Source organism: Podarcis bocagei, assembly GCF_964188305.1.
Source record: "Podarcis bocagei genome assembly, chromosome: 15".
NCBI classification, from domain to species: Eukaryota; Metazoa; Chordata; class Lepidosauria; order Squamata; family Lacertidae; genus Podarcis; species Podarcis bocagei.
This window is the reverse complement of record NC_138141.1, coordinates 29,845,375-29,867,240: the sequence shown is the minus strand read 5'-3', so window position 1 is coordinate 29,867,240 and position 21,866 is coordinate 29,845,375. Positions and strand designations below refer to the sequence as shown.

Below are 21,866 nucleotides of genomic sequence, written 5' to 3'. Positions count from 1 at the left end.
GCCCTCTTTATTATACCTAGCCAGTGCTCTGCCCCCCCAAATGTTTAGGGGTGCTCTCATTTTGACTCAAGAAAACCACCATTTTATAGTTCAAATCTGGAAAAATGAATACAGTAAATGGACAGAAGTACAAATATTCACAAAATGTTTAGGGGTATGCATCCCCCCCCCAGGGAAAAGCGCTGTACCTAGCAAAAAAAAGGGGGGGGGCCTTCAGAAGGAGCCGCCTGGCACAATCACCCATTGTGTGGACGGCTTTCATGGCAGGCCAGCTCCTTTGCAGGAGAGTCAGCCAGAGCCCAGAGGACGGAGGCAAAGAAAGAAAGAAAGAAAGAAAGAAAGAAAGAAAGAAAGAAAGAAAGAAAGAAAGAAAGAAAGAAGGGACTGGAAAGTTTCTGTTGGACACCGTTCAGAAGCCTTCGCCCAGCAGGAGAAAACCCAGCGTGGAAAGAAAACAGTGCGAGGCGTGGAAAGTGCTGACTCTGAAAGCCAGCCTGGGCATCGGCCGCCAGCCAACCAGTCGGCCGGTCACTGAGGCCACCTGCAGCTGGAAGAGGAGCCGGGCTGTTTTCCACAGGGCAGGCCCTGGGCAGGCCAATCCCTCCCCAGAGCTGACGCACTCCAAGGGCTGCGACTCCCACCTTAGGAAGAAAGAGAGTTTCCACTGGAAGCAGCAGCAGCAGCAGCACTCTGTGCTGTTTCTCCCCTGGTTGCATGGAGACATTTTGTCTGTTTCTGTTTAAACAGAACTTCGCTTAGAATCATGAGGACTGGAGTCTTGGGAAAGGAATACAGGCACTCGGCATTGTTCTGCCACTGTTGAATCCCTAATGCTGGCTTACTGTTCATTATTATACTGTTTCAGTGCTTTTATGTTGATTTTGTATACAGCTTTAGGATATTAAAATAAGCAGTCCGGGGAATCAGTGTGGCATAGCAGACCAGGACCTGGGAGAGACCAGGGTTCAAATCCCCCCCTCAGCCATGAAACTCACTGGGTGACCTTGGGCAAGCCACTGCATCTCAGCACAACCTACCTCACAGGGTTGTTGTGTGGACTGAGTGAGAAGAGGGATAACTGTGTACACCAACTTGAGCTCCTTGGAGAAAAAGACAGTGCAAATGCAATGATAAATAAATGAAATAAATGCTTTTACATAAATTAATCATCTTCATGGACACTCACTAGAAGCTTGAGCCTGAGCCTCAGGGCCAAGTGAGGATTTATTTGTAATTGTGGTTTTATCATTTGACACATTTTTGCCCACCCTTAAAACCTCAGGGGTAAGAGTGGGCTAGAGAAGAAATGGAACAAGCGTCTGTTGAGCAACCATCCCACTCTTGAACACAACACCTGCAACTTCAGCAGAGAGGCTGGCTGGATCCCACAGGAATGAAGAAATGGTGCTCCGTGTTCCATTAAAAGGTAAAGGGACCCCTGACCACTAGGTCCAGTTGTGACCGACTCTGGGGTTGCGGCGTTCATCTCACTTTATTGGCCGAGGGAGCTGGCATACAGCTTCCGGGTCATGTGGCCAGCATGACTAAGCCGCTTCTGGCAAACCAGAGCAGAGCACAGAAACGCCATTTATCTTCCCTCCGGAGCGGTACCTATTTATCTACTTGCACTTTGACGTGCTTTCGAACTGCTAGGTTGGCAGGAGCTGGGACCGAGCAATGGGAGCTCACCCCGTTGTGGGGATTCAAACCACTGACCTTCTGATTGGTAAGTCCTAGGCTCTGTGGTTTAACCCACAGCGCCAACCCCCCATTGAACTCCATGTTCCATTGAGCTCCGTTAAATGTCAGGCTCAAGAGACCCGCTTAAGGAGACTGCCTGCCGTTCCTCTCAATGACACTCAGTCGACACATGGCTTGACACCATTCCTGTTGCAGTTAGGATGACCTAAACATTAACCAGATCCTGAGGCCTCTCCATCTAGTGGGGCTTGCTCAGAAGCAGCTGCTAACAAGCAGGCTCCCCTAGAGGACCTTATCAGATGAAGCTGCCACGTTTAAGCTCTTTGGAGGGCTGAGGCTGTGTGTCCAGAACTTGTTAACAAGCCAAGAGAGAGATAAAGACAGGGCTGGAATTCAGGTGAAGACAGAGGGTAAGGACTCCTAATTGGTATACCTTCACTCAACATGGCCATTTTCTCGTTCCATCTCTCTCTCTCTCTCTCTCTGGCCAGGTAGAATTGATGAACTGGAAGCTCCCAACATGTCTCAATAGAAGAAACGGTCTTATACAGAGTCAGACCACTGGCCAATCTAGCTCAGTGTTTTCTTCAGCAGCAGTGGGACACTTGCGACAATTCACTTGATGACTTTCGTGTAGCCCACCTGGACACAATAGTTAAGATGGTCCCCAAATCAAGAATATAAGAAGAGCCCTTCTGGATCAGGCCAATGGTCCATCTCATTCAGCATCCTGTTCTCACCCAGTGGCCACCCAAATCCTTCAGTGGGAAGCCGACAAGCAGTAGTCAAGCACAAAAGCCCTCTCCCCTCCTATAGCTTCCTTCCAGCAACTGGTATTCAGAGGCAAATGAACAGAGACTGGGTCCCCAGAGTGGACAATCCCACTTCTGCTTGTATTTTGTTAACTGCAAACACACAGGCTGTCCCTGATTGCTTGTCCAGAGTTTAACTGGCGAAGCAGGAACCTTTGAAGCCGGGGGCCTAGCTTGGGCAGGGCCACAGGGACGGCAGCCCTGGAGCAAAATTCTTAGGGACACAAAAATTCAAAAGGGAAAAAAAGAAAGGAAGTTGTAATAATAATAATAATAATAATAATAATAATAATAATAAAATCCTTCTTCCCTACCCACCTTATCTCCCATGCAATACTTTCCTTGCTGTGGGTGCTGGCAACCCACGCTATGCTACTGCTTGAAGCTGACCCTTCGCTGTAATTTTTTTCTTGGTTTTATTGCTTTATCTTTTTGAAAACCGCTTTGAGTTTTGTTTGCTTTTCAATGAAGCAGCATATAAATTGTATAGGGACGCGGGTGGCGCTGTGGGTTAAACCACAGAGCCTAGGACTTGCCGATCAGAAGGTTGGCGGTTTGAATCCCCACGATGGGGTGAGCTCCCGTTGCTCGCTCCCTGCTCCTGCCAACCGAGCAGTTCGAAAGCACGTCAAAGTGCAAGTAGATAAATAGGTACCACTCCGGCGGGAAGGTAAACGGTGTTTCCGTGCGGTGCTCTGGTTCGCCAGAAGTGGCTTAGTCATGCTGGCTACATGACCCAGAAGCTGTACGCAGGCTCCCTTGGCCTATAGAGAGAGATGAGCACCGCAGCCCCAGAGTCAGTCACGACGGGACCTAATGGTCCTTTTAATGGAACACAGTGAGATGAGCGCCTCAACCCCAGAGTCGGTCACAACTGAACCTAATGGTCAGGGGTCCCTTTACCTTTACCTATAAATTTTATAAGCTGCTGCCTTAGACTGATACAGGAACTCACTGAGCCACACCACTTTCCAACTGGCAGTACCAACTGGCAGAGCTTGCCTGATCTCCCGGCAGCTGAGTCTTAGCTGTTTACTGGGTGTTTGTGGGTGGGGGGTTGTTGCATTTCCAGCAAAGTCCCCGGCATTGCACAAACAGGACTTCCAAGCCCCCACAGAGGCTGGGCAGAGCAGCACAGCTGAGTCAGCTAAATAATTTTCGTTCCTGGATGAGAAACAAAGATCAGCATCCAGGAGGTGTGGAGAAACAGTCTGTGTTGTAGGCACAAGCCAGCCTTTTAAAATTCTTATTCTCCATTTACAGGCATCAGACTGTAATATGTCGCAATCAATTTTGTTTACGAGACCCACTTACCGTTTGGGGGAAGGCGAGCCCATTTTGCAAATTTCATGGCACTCGCAACCAAGCAAACACCCCCCACGCCCCACACTTTGTAAAATAGGAAGATATGTTTGCCCAATTAGGGACAGTCCTGGAACTTTCAAGAAGTGGTTGCAACATACCGTACTTTTCCATGTATAAGACTATGTTCTTTTCTTTTGAAATCATGCTAAAAAGTAGGGGTCATCTTATACATGGGTAGTGCATAGGGTGGACGTTTGATTGGTTGCTGCAAAGGCTGTCAGTGGCTATTGTGTGTGCTATTGGTTGCTGCGTCAATGGGTGGTGTTGATTGGCTGATGCTCCGGCAGTTGGGCGGGTGACTTGCAGCTTCTGCCGGCGATGGGACAGATGGGAGGCGGATTTAGCGACGCGTGTATTGAGCGTTTATTTGGCAATCCCCCCTAAAAAAAGCTCAAGAACCCTGGGTAATCCCCTCCAAAAAGCTCAATAACTCTGGGCAATTCTCCACAAAGGTGGGTGTTTTTAATGTATTTCAATGTATATGCTTGTTTGTTCTAATGTATCTATTTGGGTTTTCGTTTCTTTGGCTTTTGAGTTGCCTTTGGCAAGAAAAAGTGACCCATAAATTTAATAAACAACAGGAACAACAATTAGATAATTATAACAAAACCTCTAAGTGGTTTAAGAAGAAACATTCAAGACAGATCGAGAAAGAACTTCTTCACCTGGTGCATAGTTAAACTATGGAACTCACTCCCACTGGAGGCCGTGATGGTTGCCAGTTTGGTTTTAAAATAGGGTTAGACAAATTCATGGAGTAGAGGGCTGTCTTTGGCTACCAGTCATGATGGAGGCTGTGGTCTGCTTCCACAGCTGGAGGCAGCTATTTTTGTTATTGATATCCATCTGTCTTGAGAGACAATGGGCAGCAATGCTCGGATCCTGCTTGTGGATTTCCCATCTGGTTGGATGTTGTAAGAACAGGATGCTGAGCTAGATAGGTTGCTGGCCTGATCCAGCATAGCTTTTACTTACCTTACTGAGTGAATGTTGGAAAACAGACTGGATATATAATCAAACATCTATGTAAGTTTCATGCAAGTAAATGGGGATGACTGCTCTGTAAGCGGGTTGCCTACGTGCCGTTTGGCACTCTGTACGTGTTTCTCTTTCCACCCTGATGTGACCTGTGGTCTTCAGCGAAAGACAAGGCCAAGCATGCTGACAACCATGACCAGGGCAAGGGATAGCTTTGTGATTTATTTATTTTTTAAAATTTCAAATGGTTTAAAATACAATATGAAATAAGGCTACAGTATATAAAAGACTCTCCAGAAGAATGATGTGCCAGCATCAGCAATTAAAACAAAACCAACTCCGCTCCCTATTAAGTCTTCAGTGTGGGAGGGAATTGCATTTTGGAATTCTTTTTTAAAAAAACACACACACACATACATACATACAGACATCGCTACATCTCTAAGCTACCTCAGATGAGTTTGGTTTTCTTTTTCCTAAAAAGCACCTGCTTTTTTTTCTCCTTTTTTTAATTAAAAAAAATCTTGCTTTTTAAGGTTTTTTTCTTCTTCTCCCTTTCAGTTCTATAAAATATAAATTATATGAAAATACAAGTTGGAAAATAGTTGAACAGCATAATATAACAATCTTTTTCTTCTTCTAAAATTATCAGCTTAAAACAAAACAAAACAAAAAAAAACCAGGTATAAAAACAAAGACCAAAAAATAGTAATTGTACAAACAACATACATTTTCTTCTTCTCAAATAATAACTTGTTTCACTGAGGCAGTTAATTCCTGGAGATATTTCTGTCATAAACATATATGTATACATCAGTTATCATCTATTCAAACTTCTTTGGAATGGAGTGCACAGTTCACTGGTGCTACAGAGACCCCATCAGAAACAGAACAGAGGGAGGGAGGGAGGGAGGGAGGGAGGGAGGGAGGGAGGGAGGGAGGAAGGAAGGAAGGAAGGAAGGAAGGAAGGAAGGAAGGAAGGAAGGAAGGAAGGAGGTGAATCTCCAGGCACATGAATGCAAGAGGAGGCACATTGGCACATCGACACAGCACCACAGAGAGATGCTCCACACTCAGCACTTTTTAGGCGTAGTCTTCTGAACAACGTACACTAAAATAGGCCATGTGAGAATGAGACAACAACGTCTACCAACATACAGACACACACAGCAGGAAGCCACAATGAACGGCGGTTCCTGGTCCGACGATCCAAGCCTTGTCATGTGTGGATTGGTCCACAGATATGTTCTCTAAAGACAGTGAGGTTCAAAAATCACCCAAAACGTAGAGAGGTGTCCTCAGCACTTTTTTTCCTTACAAAAAATGTTTAGGAGTACTCTCATTTTCCTACTGATATTTAAATACTGCCCCTCAATGAGGCCAAACTTAGATTCACAAAATGTTTAGGGGTATGCGTACCCCTGCATACCCCCAGAAAAAAAAGCATTGGGTGTCCTTATATTTCAGATATTAATTAAAAGCTATCCTTGGCAAAGGTGTCTTCCAAGTTCCCTCTGCGTATCTGCTAGAGCAAGTTGTTTAACTATCAGATCAGAATTTTCAATGGTAATTCGGAAGCAGGTTGCAATATAATACAGTGGTACCTCGGGTTAAGAACTTAATTCGTTCCAGAGGTCTGTTCTTAACCTGAAAGTGTTCTTAACCTGAAGCACCACTTTAGCTAATGGGGCCTCCCGCTGCCGCTGCGCCGCCACCACACGATTTCTGTTCTCATCCTGAAGCAAAGTTCTTAACCCGAGGTACTATTTCTGGGTTAGCGGAGTCTGTAACCTGAAGCGTCTGTAACCTGAGGTACCACTGTACTATACTGTCTAAAGAGACAATCCTGTGGGCCCTGAGAGGGTGCCCTGGGGGCTAGAGGGTACTGAGGAGGTCCATGGAGACCTCTTCACTGTGGCCACAGGAACCTCTGCAGTCATCGTTCCCCATCAGTGCTCTGTTGTCAGGAAAGAGGAAAAACGGGCATGTTGGGGTGGATGTAGAGAGAGGCCTTGCCCCCCCCAGGACCCAAAGTTCTATTGTTCCCCCAACAAGGGAGGACAATATCCCAGCCCTGGATTTGCCATATTCGTTTCCCTCCAGCTGCTGCCTTAGATTGCATCCAGGCCAGTGGCAGGACTCTGGACTGGGCAATTCTCCCACTCTTTATTAATCTGCCTCTCCGGTGAAGGAATTGCTTTTGCAAAGAAAACCCAACAACTTACGTCACTGGGCTGCAAAATGGCTGTTTGTTGTTTTTCTGAACTGAATTTCCTGGAGTTACTGAATTAATCACTTGCAAGGTACAGTTGAGCACTGCAAGGATGAGCCACTCCTACCCCTTTCCTTCTTTCCAATGTGGCCACAAAGAGCTCAGAAGGCTCTACTTGGTTTTAGTTCAACCACAGTGAAGGGCTTAGTCTGATACCTAAACTGTGGTTTGTTGAAACAAGCCAGCTTCTTAAAATATGGTTTGTAATGGGCTTGTTTCAACAAACTACATCTAATCTTAAGCCACATCAAGTCTATACAACATGGTGAGCTGTGCTTAATTGAAAACAGAAACAGAAGTTTCCAAAGTCTACCTCACGGATGGGACAACTCAGTGCTCAAAAGCTCTCAGATGAGCACTCCAAAGGTTCTGGTGTAGCTTCACATGGGTAGTGTAACTTCCAGCTGACACCTGAGTAGCTCATCAGGTGAATTGGTCATTTTGGGACTATGCTTTTCAGACCAGTGGAACTATCCCTGTTGGGTGCTTAACCAGCAACAGGAACAGGCTTCAGTAGTTCTGGGACACAGAAATGCCACCTGCAATACTGGCTGTTTCCTATAGCTTCATGTCAGCTTCTCTTCTCTCTCCTGTTGGCTGGTTTGTGGCCACATGTGTTTCCCCCTCTTTGCCTACATCTAAAGCAGTGTTCCCCAAACTTGGGTTTCCAGCTGTTTTCAGACTACAATTCCCATCACCCCTGACCGCTGATCCCGCTTGTTAGGGATGATGGGAGTTGTAATTCCAAAAACAGCTGGAGACCCAAGTTTGGGAAACTCTGAAGCTTGGATGGGGAACCTCTGGCCCTCCAGATGTTGCCAAACTCTGGCTCCACAACTCAGGCAAACAGGCAGTGGTCAGAGTTGATGGGAATTGTAGTTGAGCCACATCTGGACAGCCAAAGGCTCCCTAATGCCTGGCTGAAAGGCACCATTTTTTGGCTTTATGGATACAACCTCCCCCCCCCCACTACCCCCTCTTTCCTCTCATCTTCTACTCTGGCTCTTCTTCCTCTCTACTGGAATCAAATCTAGCTGAACTGGAGATTCAGTCATCATTACACCCATTCCAGGAACACCCACCATCAATATCCTTGACTCAGAAACTATGTCCTATGTTGTCCCGAGAAATGCTGAGCTTTATCTCCCACCAATCAAAACCAAGATCTCCTATCAGCCATGGCTAAATACATGGAAGCTCTTCCTTGTTCCCAGCCAGATGGTCAGAGGCATGAAATATCAAGTGCTCCTCTTCCAATAAGCTCCAAGCCAGCCAGTGCACATGAAAGACTGGCATGCTAAGGAGAGGGGTGTAATGTCTGGGGCAACTGTGGGGGAACTTTTGCCTGCTGAACTACAATTCCCATCACTCCTGGCCATTGGGCCACATTTCTGGGGGATGATAGGAGCTGTAGTTCAACAGTGCCTGGAGAACCAAATGTTTCCCATCTCTAGTTCAGTGGTTCTTTCCAATGTTCTACTCAGAGCAGTTAGGTATGTTTTTGTTGTTGGTGTGCTTTCTACTCTTTATCAATTCAGGATATCTCATGGGAAGCGATTCATAAATTACATTTTAATACATAAAACAAAAATGACTAACTTAGGTTCATTACTTCCAATGGGTCTGTGCTCTGAGTAGAACCTAGTTGGACACAACCTTGAATTTGGTTTTTCAATTAATTACAGTTCTACTCCTTCCTTCTGTCTGCTTTTCTGTGTGTGCAGGGAACTGTTCTGGACTGACTTCCATCTTGCCAGCTGCAGCCTGCAACTTGAAATAGATTTACCACCTCCTCTGACGTTTGTGAGAAAGGGACCTTAGCAACAACAGTGTTTGCTCTTTTTTTCTTATAGCCCTGCCAACCTGAGATGTTATTATCTCAAGTCCTGATCTGCTTCAAATTCCGCTGGCCCGTCATTGACCCAGGAGTTCCCCCTCTTTTAATTCTGCATGATTGAAATGATTCAGCGTGAAGCAAAAATTAAAATACATTCAACTATTTGCCGCTTTAAGGTCACAGATTTAAGTTATCCAGTTTTGTTCTAAAGGGAACTCTGGTCAATTCACACAATACATTTCCGCAGTGATGTGGATCTAGGATCCATTAAGGGCTGGTGTAAAAATTATTAAGTGCGAATTTGACAAACACGTAGTTACAAACATGCAGTTATACTCAGGGAGGTGGGGTTGGTGTGGCTCCTTTGCCAAGGATACAGCCAGGCCTGTAAAACAAGGTGTCGTCACTGTAAATCACAGCTGGGGAGGGGTGGTGGGGTGGGTGCTGACACCCACAATGCCTCAACGGCATCAGCATTCCATCAGCTAAATCATGAACATTAAAAAGGAGCAAGGAAGGCAAATAAATCAGTAGATTTCGCTTCACCACCTCAACTGCCTTCTTCTGTAATAAAAAAGGAACTTAAAAAGCCACTTTTAGGAAGGAAATGTTCCCATTTTCTTCTTTGGGACTGCCTGAGTTTGGAGCTCAAGGCTTTGCAAACACAGCAGAGCATCAGGACTGGAGGAGAAACAAAATGGTATCTATCCCACTTCCTGGAGCCCACATTCCCCACTACCTAAGCCATAGTTTGGCATGGAGATTACTTGGAAACTGCAAATAGATGTGCGTGTCTATGAATTAGGCTCACGGCTGCTGGCCCTGACTTGATGCTTAATGAGCTGACTTTGTGGAAAGGTTCTACACACCAGGAGTGGATCCAGCAGGCAGATTCCTCCACGATACTCCTACATGTACGCTGGTGACCTGAGAACGGTTAGGGGACCTTCGCGGGAAGAGCTATTCTGTTTACAAAGTACCCCATTCTAAGCACAACCTGAGATATTGAGGAACTGGGGCCTGTAAGCTGAAGAACCAGCGACCAATTAGACATGGAGGGCTGGGTCCTCCCACCAATTAGGGGATTGGAAACAATCCTAAAGTTCAACGCTGGAAGAAAAACCTTTCTTTAATATATCTTGAAAAGGTATAGGGAAAGTGGAGGAAAGTCCAGATAAAGCTATTGATGGAAAGAGCCCCTCCCCCTCCCAAAGACACAAAACTGATTCACCAATTGGAATGGGAGAGCAGAAACAGAGTAAGGTGTGGGAGACCCAGTGTGAAAGCAAAAGAGTCATTCACCCACAAATCTCTCCCCACCCACCACTCCTAGGGTGTATCTGGAGTTTCTACTGAACAGTTAAATGCTTCTGTTTCTGGAGGGGTCTACACAGCCTCTGTATTCCCCCCCCCCAACCAAAAAAATGCTGACAGAATTCGCAGCTGGCATAGCAAAAATAAAAACACCAACGACAACACAATATTGCAATACCTAGACCATCTTAGAGCTTAAGACTATTTTAGAGAAAAATACTGGCACAAAAATTTTAATAAAATAACATTCTTTTTACAAATTCAAAAAAAAAAAAGGTATTGGTCCCTCTTAAGAAGCAAACTTGTTCTTTGAAATGCAAAATTATTTAGGACCACCAATGTGACTTCCCTGCAGAAGAGGGTGCTCTGCCCCCCCCCAAGGCCACTCCTCACTCTTAAAATCAAAAGGGAGCCTTACGAGCTTATGGATTGTCAGTTTATGGCACCTCGGGGGGGAGGGCGGGGAGTTCTTTATTTATCATGCGATTCTAACAGGGCGGTTAACTTTTAGGCTCTTTCCCCCATTGACTTTTAAATATCAGCCCCCAATAAAACTCTCCAAGGACATTCAAATTTCCCCCCCATTTCTCCTTCCAGCCAAAATATGTCACAGTTTCATCCAAAAGCATGATGTGTCATCCCCCCCCCCTTTTACAACCAGTGGAATTTTTTGTTTCTTTCTCTTTCTCTCTCTTTTAAAAGGAAAACCATGACAGTAAAAAAAAAATACAAACGACAGAAGTTCAATTGAACGCCTAGATGGATGCCCTGAATCCATCTACAAGGACTTCTGCTCTTGCCTGCTCATCCCCTTCACTCATCGGCATCTGGCTTCACATCCAACATGGCGTGTAGCTCTTCGGGCGTGTATCCCAGCAAGCTTTGCAGGTCGCACACAAAACGGTAGACGTAGCGCTTCCCGGCTGTCTTGTGGATGATGTTCTTATCATAGTAGTAACGCAGCCCGCGACTCAACTTCTCATAGTTCATTTTGGGCTTGTTTTTCCTCTTGCCCCACCTCCTTGCAACCTGGGAATGGCAAGTACACCAGAAACATCACGGAAAGTCCTTGGCGAGCTCGGAAGGGAAGGGAAATAAACGCGTGAATGCCAATCGCGTAAAATACCCTCGGGCAGCTTTAGCGGTCATGGAGAATCCCAGGAACTGTAGTTTGCTAAGGGTGCTGACCTTGCAGAGCTACAGTTCCTAGCATCCTTCACGAAGTAGAGTTCCCAGGATACTCCATGATTCTTAGACCTTCAGTAGTGGTGTAAATATCTGGTGTGGGTGCAGAAGGGACGGAAAGGCGATGAAGAGAGACAGGAGGTGGACTTGTTAAATACTTCAATTTGGGTATTAGATTGCCATTCGCTCCAATTGAGCTTTAAAGAGTAGGTTTTCATGGGGCAACAAACCCACCCCCCTTACTCAAGCATGGACGATGCCTGGATAAGAGCATGGTAAGTACGGATAAGCCCTCAGTTTAATTAATTCAACACAAAATATAAATTTGATTCAGTGATACCAGCTTTTCAAAGTTTCATAGTCATTTCCATCTCCAAAGTCCACCTGCTGCCCCCTTACCTCTTAGTGCCCCCCTAGGGATTTGTGCTGCCCCCTACAAGCAGTACCACTCACTTTTGAGAACCACTGCTCTAGGTCCTTATTTATTTATTCCTTCCCTTATAGCATGAGTGTCTCTCCAGGCCTGATTCAGGCCCATACGTACCTCATCCGGATCAGATAGCTTGAACTCCCAGCCGTCGCCTGTCCAGCTGATGAAGGACTGGCAGGACTTGTCTGTGAGGAGCTCCAGCAGGAACTGCCACAGTTGGATCGGTCCACTACCTAAAACAGCAAAGGGAAAGGACCCCAACAGCATTAAGAACGGAATCCATAGCAAGGCGCCTTGTCCACTAGGTCCAACCAAGTTTTCAACCCTTCATGGCTGAGTGGTCTGCTACCTGCCAGGCAAGTGACCCAAAGGACTCTTGCTTGCCATTTTTGAAAAACCCTCACCTTGGGGAGACTTGGCCGGCTCAATTTGGCCTACAGATCGAAGGTCCTCCACCCACCCTGGGTTTAAGCCACCTCTGGATATTGTGGCTATTAATAAACACAGGTATTATGCAATATTGGAGGGTTCATGAAATATACTCAGAGTCGAGTGTGGATTTCATGCTCTTTATTCAGCTCATAGTTGTGAGGAGGAATGGAAGTTCCCTCAGAATGTCTGCTTTATATACATTATTTACACAATGGGCCCCACGTGATTGGCTAATTCCGGGATTCTCCTGTAGGCCAATCAGGTTGCGGATTCACTTCCACCTGGAGCTGGATTGGGTGGCTCCTGCTGCGTTCTGGGTTCTATTGTTCTAGGACCAATCAGACTGCTGCATTCTGAATCCTATTGTTCTAGGACTAATCAGACTGCTGCATTTTGGATCCTATTAAACTCAGTACATAACAACTCAGCTAGATGTCACAAAAGCCACACCCAGCTGGTGCCATTTTGGTTCTCCCTGCGTGGCAAGGTGTCCCCCCTGCCCTTCAGACCACCCGACTCTCAAGAACAAGATGCATAACATCATTTTTGGCCCACCCAAAGTGGGCTAAAAGTAAGCTGGAAGGACTTGCGTTTGGGGTCAGCTGGAAGTGAGGGAGTCCCTGACCTACATGAAGGAATAACCCCCCTGCTGGATTGCATCTGGGGGTGTGTGTGCTATGGCCCCTTGCCCCCACCTGGGCGTCTGGACAGAAGCATCTCCTCTGGATCCCTTTAACGGGATACTCCATTCTCAGAGGGGCAGGCAGAGGCCATAACCTCCTCTCCGTCCAAGACTACACCTACTCAAACCACTAAAGATGTGATGAGTACTATGAGGATGGCGAAAACCAGAATGCTGGAATTAGGGGAAATTCCAACTTGGCACCAAATACAGCGGCTGACTATGCTACTGCAAGGTTCAGCAGAACCACATGTGACAGCAATATGGGGAGGGAGGGAGAAGTGGCTCTGGTGCAAGCTATGGGTCTTCATTATATACCAGAGGGGTGGGCTGGACCCACCTCTCAAGAGCGGCCCACCCTCATGCCTGCTCAAGATTCGTCCCCCTTTGCTCAAGATTCGTCCTCAAGATTCGACCCCCTTTGCTGCCCGGGAAACAGTCCAAGGGGCTTCTGCTGTCAGATCGCAGAGGGCAAAGCAATGGCGTCCACTGAGAAGGGTGAGCTGTCTTTTGAGCAATCTCTAATCCAAACAGTGCAAGCCGTGATGCCCCTGGGCTATGTGGTCTCTAGTCCATGATGTGCGTGAGCATGTGGGTGGGGGGCAGCAGCAGGGAGGTACCACATGTGGTGATGCCATGCCACATGGCACATCTCTTGCAAAAGCCTTTGCCAGGCCCAAAGGGCATCAGTAGAGGAAGAGGCAAACCTGGCAAGTTCAGTGTTGCCACTGAATGCGAAAACCTGCAGGATGATTCCCGGGCAAAGATTCAGCCCTGGTTCCCCAGTTGCTTAAGCAATATGACATTTATTTATTTTTTTGCATCCAGGCAAAGGAGGCACCATTTCCCTGATGCACGGGCCTCCTCCCCTCCCACCTGCCGAAAAAAGGGCCCTTGGCCGAGACCTGACCTCCGGCACGCTGCTGCCCCCGCGTCTTGCCAGCCGCCTCCCCTGACCTTGACTTTTTGTTCCCTGGCAGTGTTTACCAAGATGTGATAAAGAGGAGGCAGGTATGGAAATTATTTGGCCTCCATCCAAGGCGTGTTGATGCAAGAGCAAGCTGCAAAGACTCCCCGGGCAAGAATGCTCGGAGCCAGTGAGTCAGCGCTGTGGCTATTCAGGTGAGAGGAGGCAGACCCCAGAAATAGGCCATCAGGAGTGGCTGGCTCTCGCCTCTCTTTCATGGGGCTTGTGCTTTATATATCCCCCACCTCCAGGCACCCGGCGTCAGCTGCACCCCCAGTTTCCAGTCTCCAGCCACACACAAACACACCGAGGGGCTGACAGTCTGTCTACTTTGCTTGACTGGGTTAGACACATTGAATCATGGGTGGGGAACCTCAGGTTCAGGGAGGAGTTGAATGCGGCCCTCTATGTCCGGCCCTCAGAACTCTCTCTAGACCACACCCCTTGCCTTCCGAGGGGGTCTGCTCAACTTTTGAACAGCTCTTACTGCCAGAAAGTTCTTCCTGATGTTCAATATCTAGGCACCTCAAACACTTTATCTTCTTCCTTTTTTCCTGCCTCTTAAGGGACACCATAGCTCAGGGGCAGAACATCTGCTTGGAGTGCAGAAAGTTCTAGGTTCGGTCCCTGGAATCTCTTGGTAAGGGCTGGGAGAGATTCCTTGCTCGAAGCCCTGGAGAGCCATTGCTGCCAGTCCGCGAAGGCACTGCTGAGCCAGACGGACCTTGGGTCCAATTCAGTATAAGGAAACAGCTTCCTAAACTTAATGTGACCCTCCTCTGCAACGGCCCTTCAACGCCGGTCTCAGCCTGCCAAGTTCTTTGTGGCCATGTGGACCACATCTAAACCAGCCTGGCAAAGCCAGCCAGGAAAACTTTCCAAGTTCCCATGAGCTGGGTTTCCATGATGCTGAGAAATTCACAGCTAGCTTGGATATGCAACTCAAAAAAACCAGCAACGGCCTTGGTTTTTTTCCACAGTCCTGGGGAACATGTTGGCCTCCTGAAGATCCCGCCTTTCCATGCAATGGATCTATTCCTGATAAGAACATCAGCAGAGCCTGCTGGATCAGGCCAATGGCCCATCTTGGCCCAGCATCCTGTTCTCACAGATGACCTTGGGAAGCCCACAAGCAGGACTGAAGTGCAAGAGCACTCACCCCTCTTGTGGGTGAACGATGAATCAATGACCTTCCATTCATAATTTTTAAAAACTATTTTGCAAAGCAAGCAATGAAACAAGGAAGGGCAGGAATCAGCCCTGCTCAACAACACCAGCAACTGCAGTAACAGCAGAAGCTTCTAATTTACCACCAACAATCCACAGCGAAGGTACAAAGTTGGTGTGAAATGTTGAGGGAAGCGCAAAACTAAACTAAAAACAAAACTGGCAATATTTCAGAAAGTCCCGTCGAGCAAAGCCCTCACTGGCTGCCCTGAATTTCCATCGCTTCCTAGGACAAATAGTGTAGGAGTGTAATGTGGCCCTTGAGGCCTCGTCAACTGGCCCTCGGAACTCATTGCAGGCCCTGATTCTCTTCTATTTTCACCTGGGTGGAAATATGTCCTTGAACTCTGATCAGGCCTCTTTATTGACTTGACTGAATGGAGGGCGGGCAGGGCTGTGTGTGTAGGAACTAGCCTATTCTAAGATAGTAAAATCTGCACCTGTTGTTCCTTGGTCCTGCCTACCACTGCTCTGTGGCCCTCAGAAGGCTGCCCAGAAGGAAAAAGCATTCAGTCCTGCATCTCAAGCTACAGGGCATTTCCATTCCTAACAAGTCAAGGTTTAGCGAGAGCTGCCTGATCTGTGTTTGCACCTCTCTTGTGCCAAGCGAAGCTAGAGCAAGAGCCAAGATTTCATGGCTTAGCCAAGGCAGGATGAGGACCACACCTGCCTCCTGCTCTTCCTGAAAGCTAACAGCAAACACAAGGAGGACCAGCAAACACAACACCAGGAAAAGGAGAAAGGAGAAGACATCAACCATCACTCTGACCACCTTTATACTCAGCCCTGGGCTTGCAGAAGAAGTCTTTCCTGGTCTAGAGATCCCAGTTCAGTTGCACCTTGTTATAATACTCTGCTTACATACCCTTCAAGTGTCCCTACTTTCTAGGGACAGTGTCAGAATTATGAAAACCATTCCAGCTTCTGATTTGATCCTGGAATGTCCCTATTTCCCCTGCCAGTACCACTGCCATTGAGCTTGGAGAGGAGGGTGAGCTGTTGCTTGTCCTGAGCAGCATTAGTAGCAGCAGTGGGAGCTGCAAAGGAGCATCTTGTTGCCTCTCCACGACTGCCACTGCTGGCCTGCTCCCTTGGGCAGATTGTAGTGGCTCCAAGGAGGTGGAGGAAAGGCTACCACCACTGAGGCCCTGCTGGTTCAGAGAGGCAGGCAGAGGGCAAGGCTGCTCTGGGCAGGAAGAAAGTGAGAGTGGAGCTCAAAAAGTCTTGATATATATTTTTTAATGCAATGCAGGAATCATAGCTCAATAGTTCCTGACAGATGGCCACCTAACCTCTGCTTAAACACCTTGAACGAAGGAGAGTCCCCAGACTTCAATTTCTACAGGAACTCAAAGATCCTTGGGCTTTCCTCCATGCCATTTAGAGACACAGAGTCCGCGCACTACAAACAGGAGGACCCCTCCGACACGGACGCGGCAGGAGCAGACGACAAGCTGCCTTTTGTGACGTGATCCTCAAAGCCTTTGGAAGGAAGCCGGAGGCTGGCAAGCTCAACCCATTGCAGGATCCACCAAGCCCAGTCAGTTGCACGGGCAAGACCTGCCCCCCCCCACTGCCCGCCACAAAAGGCATCACCCCCTCCCCACCCACCAGGAAGAGGGAGAAAGTTCCGGCCTGCCCCTTGACAGCGGCCTGCTGACCTCTGTCCTGGAGAAGGAGCCCCACGCGCTAAGAATAGAGGCAGCCAGAGGGGGCTCACATGCTAAATGCAACTCACAAAGGAGGGCCTTGTCTCGCCCCCAGAGGAGTGAAGGGAGCCCTTGAGCAGCAGCCGTCGGGAGACAGTCACACGCTAGGAATTCTCTGGCATCACCAGGAAAATATGACTCGTCAAACGGATTATGAAATGGGGACTACAGTGGGAACCCTGTTTGAGGAGAGAGTCCCTCTGGGTGTGGGTGTGTGGCAAATGTACATCTACAGGCACCACTTCCAGATGCTCCCATTGCCAGAGTTTACTATGCACAGACTCCGTTTAGCGCTGCTGCCCCACCCCCACCTCCCGCTAAGACACTGGCTCTATTTTTGCCTTCTGGGAATGCCTTGTTAAAGTTGTGTTGGGAGTTGGTAACTATGTCATTCCTGAGTGACCCATTCCCGCGTCTCCTAGAAGTGACATTTCGGAGCGACAGAGTGGGGCACCTCGACTCCAGCATGCGCAGGTGAGAGGGAAGACACCTGAATGCCAAAGGGGCACCTGTGCTGCTGCAGCTCGTGCAGAATATTTTAGACCATGAAGCCTGTTGATGGGCAGCTATGCTTTTCTATTGCATCTCATTTCTACTCAGTGCAGACCCAATGGAATTAATAGGCATGGCCAACGTAGGTCCATTAATTTCCATAGGTCTACTCTGAGCAGAGGTTAGTGGGCTATGAAGCAGTATCTTCAAGGGATGTTGCAGAATCAATTTATGCAATGCCTAGCAGGCGGAGTAGAGCCTTTGGGTGTGTGTGTCATGAGGCAGGATGGGTAGTGGGGCAGGGGCTTTGGGCATGAAAATAAGGGTGTTACGTTTGTGCCCCTATTTTATTTGCCTGATATTCCACAGTTACATCACATGGGTCTGAGGGTCCCCTTGGTTCTACTAACTATTAGCTAGTCTGGTCAGAAGAACCATGTTCCATCATGCAACCAATACTGGGGTTTAAGGAAAGGCGATGGGCTGGCTCTAGATTCTGCCAACCTCAACCAAGACCTACCAGATTCCCCCAATCATTACCTCTAACCTGACACATTCTGCCCTGGAAAGCAACATTGAAAACAACCACACTCAGAAGAGTATCACCCTATAATTGCAAGGCACATAAATGCAACCATCTCAACCAAACCATACAGTTAGCTTTGAACTCTAGTGAATATCAACCATATCTAAAATGTAGCTTTTCTGTACATCTGGGGTTTAGGGGAAGTTTACTTGCTTGCGGTTTTTATCTGGCCTCAACATGCTTTTTGTCGTTCTCCCAGTGACGCTTTGTAAAGCAGCTGTAAAAATGAGAGCCGCCCACATTTTATTGGGCTCTGATTTCAATGGGACAAAATACTAGGGAATAGAGTGTGCGGCATCCCTGTCACGTGACAAACTGCTTGCAAAGGTTGTGAAGCTACGAGGCAGAAAATAAGTAAGCAAACGAGCTGCCTGCCTGTCTAAACATACCTACTTATTTGTTGCACATCAGCAGCTTGAAAGAAGAGGAAAAGGACCCACCTTTATAACTGAGAAGCAATCATGTTAGTAACAAGTAAATATTCGCTTATGTGTTTTCTCCCATTCCTGCTTTTGGGTATGACCCCCCCACCCCTTCTGAAAGCTCTGTTCAGGTATTCTTTGGGGTACAAAGTAATGTGTTTTTTGGGGGGTGGGGGTTATTTGAAGGTCTCATCTGCCCAGGGACTTTGCATGCCCACCCACAGGGTGTGGCAGAGCATGTCATGGCTATGATCTGCAGCCCTACTCACCTACCCCCGACCAACAATCAAGGCTGAGGTGTGTGATGTATAATGTTTCATTAGGTTTTATGTATGTTGGAAGCCACCCAGAGTAGCTGGGGCAACCCAGTCATATGGGCGGGGTCCACATAAAATAATAATAATAATAATAATAATAATAATAATAATAATAATAATAATAATGATGATGATGATGATGATGATGATGATGATGGGAGGTTTTGCCCATTTTGGAAAGAGCTTCATTTCCCCTCAGGACATATTTGCATGGCAGATTTCTAGGCTTTCGTTGTAGCACACCCAGCCAGGAGTGTGGAAATGCCAGGCGGAGTCCCTCAACCCTTAGATTTCCGTCTGCTTTGAAATGGAGAAGCCTGGTGTGGGAACTACATGGCCAGTCCTAGCTTATTCCCTCTCTGCTCGGGCCTCAGCAGAGACAGCTCTTGGCTGCATCTGCATCAGTTCAGGATATGGGCAAGATCAGAGCCAAGGTGATGAAACTTTTTCTTTCAAAGATGACTCAGAAAGCATCGACCTTAAAGTTTGAGGGGAGAGCAAGAGGGTCCTATGTAGATGGGTTATCTTTTCTTTTCTTTTCTTTTGATTTTTGGGGAAGAGGATAGGGAGATCTCACCCATATGTTATTGCGGCAGCTGTTACCAAGCTTACAGGAGCCGTGCTTACATCAGAAGCATTTTTATGTTTTATGTTTTATTATTATTTTTATATGTTGAAAGCCACCTAGAGTGGCTGGGGAAACCAAGTCAGATGGGTGGGCTATAAATAATAAAATTATTATTGTTATAATTATTAGTATTATTGTCAGACTAACAGACCCATGCGGGAATTGTACAGTCGGCAGGACTATTCTTGTTGCAATTTTCATCACCTAAGGGACAAGACGGTAAAATGACAGCCTGTAAAACAAAATTGCAACACCGGCCAACCATGAATGCAAAGAGCTAATTTTGTTCTCATTTGCAAACTTCAAGCAGGTGGAACCCGAGTTACTGAAGCAGGGCGAGGACTCGCCTTCTGGGTTCCTCTGTCGGCTCAAAGGCAACCTCATGCTAGGAACTGTGAGCCTTCCTTATGACACACCTTGTTCTTTGCCGTATGTGAATGATGGTAATTCTGTCTTTAACGTCAAAGGAATAGGTGGTTGCTCACAACCTCCTGGGAAATTCAATGCAGCTTGAGTTGACCCAGGTGATGGTGAGTTTGGATCTTGCCATGTCTCTGTTCCTAAATCTGGGTACCGTGCTGGGAGGAGAACAAAACCAGTAGGGCCTTTTGGTGGTGGCCCTGTATCTGTGAGCACCCTCCAAAGGAGAGCTTTTAAACCAGGCACCCCTTCAAAGAAAGGCACCCTAAGCAGTCCTCCTCCATCCCATGAGCAGAAGCAGACTTCCGGCTTTGAAGGTGCGTTCACATGACCGCTTACTCTGCATCCAGCCCACTCCCATTGTTGGGTATTGTTAGGTTCGCACTATGTTAGCTATAATCCATAGCGATCCTGTACTTCCTTGACAAATACTGCTGTTGGAGGTGTTGTGGTCTCAAACCCACTTCAGTCCAACTAGAAAACTGGATGAGTGAGTGGTAACGTGTACATGTGCAGAGGATGGTTTTGTGAATAGACGTTTGGGTGGTTATGGAGAGGGGCGAACCCCAAAGGCCATAGGTGTTGGGTGAAGACATCCCCACGCCCTTCTGATCTGAACAACCCCATGCAAACATGACTTGAAATGCTGTGTGTGTGTGTTTGTGACCTTTAAGCTGCTAATGTGAACTGCCCCTTCCTTTAACCCTGGCAATGCGGCAGCTCCCGCTGTTGAACGTGCAGGCAGCAGGCCAGCTTAGGGGCCCACAAGGCAGCTGCACAGCACATTCAGCTCCCTGTCCCTGCTGCATCCTTCTATTTAATGGTAGAGCCTGTAAAATGGGCACGTCCCCTTTCCACCAACAACCTTGGCCTCTTTCGATGGAGTCGGGCCAACCTGAATTAAACAGCTCCTCCTGAAGGGTGGCATTCTCTCTCGCCCCTGTTTTTCCAAGCCAACCAGCGCAGTCACCAGAGGGTGTGTGTGTGTGTGTCTTTCCAGTCACCCAATCTAACAAGAGCACCCGAGCGAGTGCGGCAAACTAGTAGTCAGGGGCCACAGAGCTTTTCTGTGAATTCTCTCGTTTCAGAAGAAAGCCAAGGGCAGGATAGTTGTGAACTTGTGAAAGGAGGCAACTTGTGAAATGAGGTCAAGATGTGGAGGGCAGATAAGGGAGCTCAAGGAGGCTGACTGTTTGCCACAGGCAACATCAAAAGCCACGTGGGCCAGGCTTCCTCCGAGCTTCATCACCTCTGCAGCTCGGAGGCAGATACCATCGGAGGGTTGGGGCCCCTGGTGATAAAAAGGAAAGTTCCTCTCTGCCAGCCAAGCAGGAGCAGCACAGCCAGGGCCCCACTTCTTAGCTTATCGCAGAGATAAATGCCGTGTGCTTTTCATCCACGTTCACTCAGAGGATTCTCACATACAGACTTCGCTTTTCCCTGCCATGTTTCGTGTCTTCAGAGTGATTCGCACACAGAAGCATAGAAGAGTTGGAAGGGACCACAAGGGTCATCGAGTCCAACCCATCTTTTGCCCAAGGTGGGGCTTGAACCCGCAACCCTGAGATTAAGAATCTCATGCTCTTGGTCGTTTTCACAACAGTCCTGTAAGACAAGACAATGCGGCAACCATCTCCCCACCTTACAGGAAGGAACTCTGGCCAAGACTACAGTGCCTTGTTTACACTCAGTTGGTGAGCTCATAAGGGAGGTGATTTGAACACAGCTCCCAGCTCCCATTCTTAACTACTACACTTAAGCCAGCTTCCAGCTTTGGTGCCAGCAGCTCCTGGCAATTCATACCAGCAAGTTTATTTCGATCAGGCCCAGAGTCTGAATAAGGCCCTGCTCTCCACAGGCCATACTGCTCCCTGGCCTGACCCTGCACCCTCTGGGACTGTTTTTGTCTGGCTGGGATGCCTTTGGCTTGGCTTGATGGAGGACAGAGAGGGGTGTGTGGAGAAACTAGCCCACCGTGCAAAGGTGAGAGTCACATTCACTTGGGCCAAAAATGTTTTCCCGCCCCTACAATATAATTGTTTTGACGCTCACACCATGTGGGGTGTGGACTAATCTCCCAAAGTCTTCAG

General features: G+C 47.6%; 1 protein-coding gene across 2 annotated transcripts in view; it reads right to left on the bottom strand.

Moving 5' to 3' along the window:
- Positions 1-5,065: 5,065 nt before the first annotated feature.
- Positions 5,066-21,866, bottom strand: part of ETS1 (ETS proto-oncogene 1, transcription factor) — a 115,545-nt gene continuing 98,744 nt past the window's right edge. For both annotated transcript variants that reach the window (XM_081172634.1, XM_081172635.1), the window contains 2 exons: positions 12,009-12,127; positions 5,066-11,308 (listed from right to left, as the gene is read on the bottom strand). In XM_081172634.1, the coding sequence (XP_081028760.1) occupies positions 11,093-11,308; positions 12,009-12,127 (335 nt within the window). In that variant the 3' untranslated portion in view covers positions 5,066-11,092. The remainder of the gene's footprint in view (positions 11,309-12,008; positions 12,128-21,866) is intronic.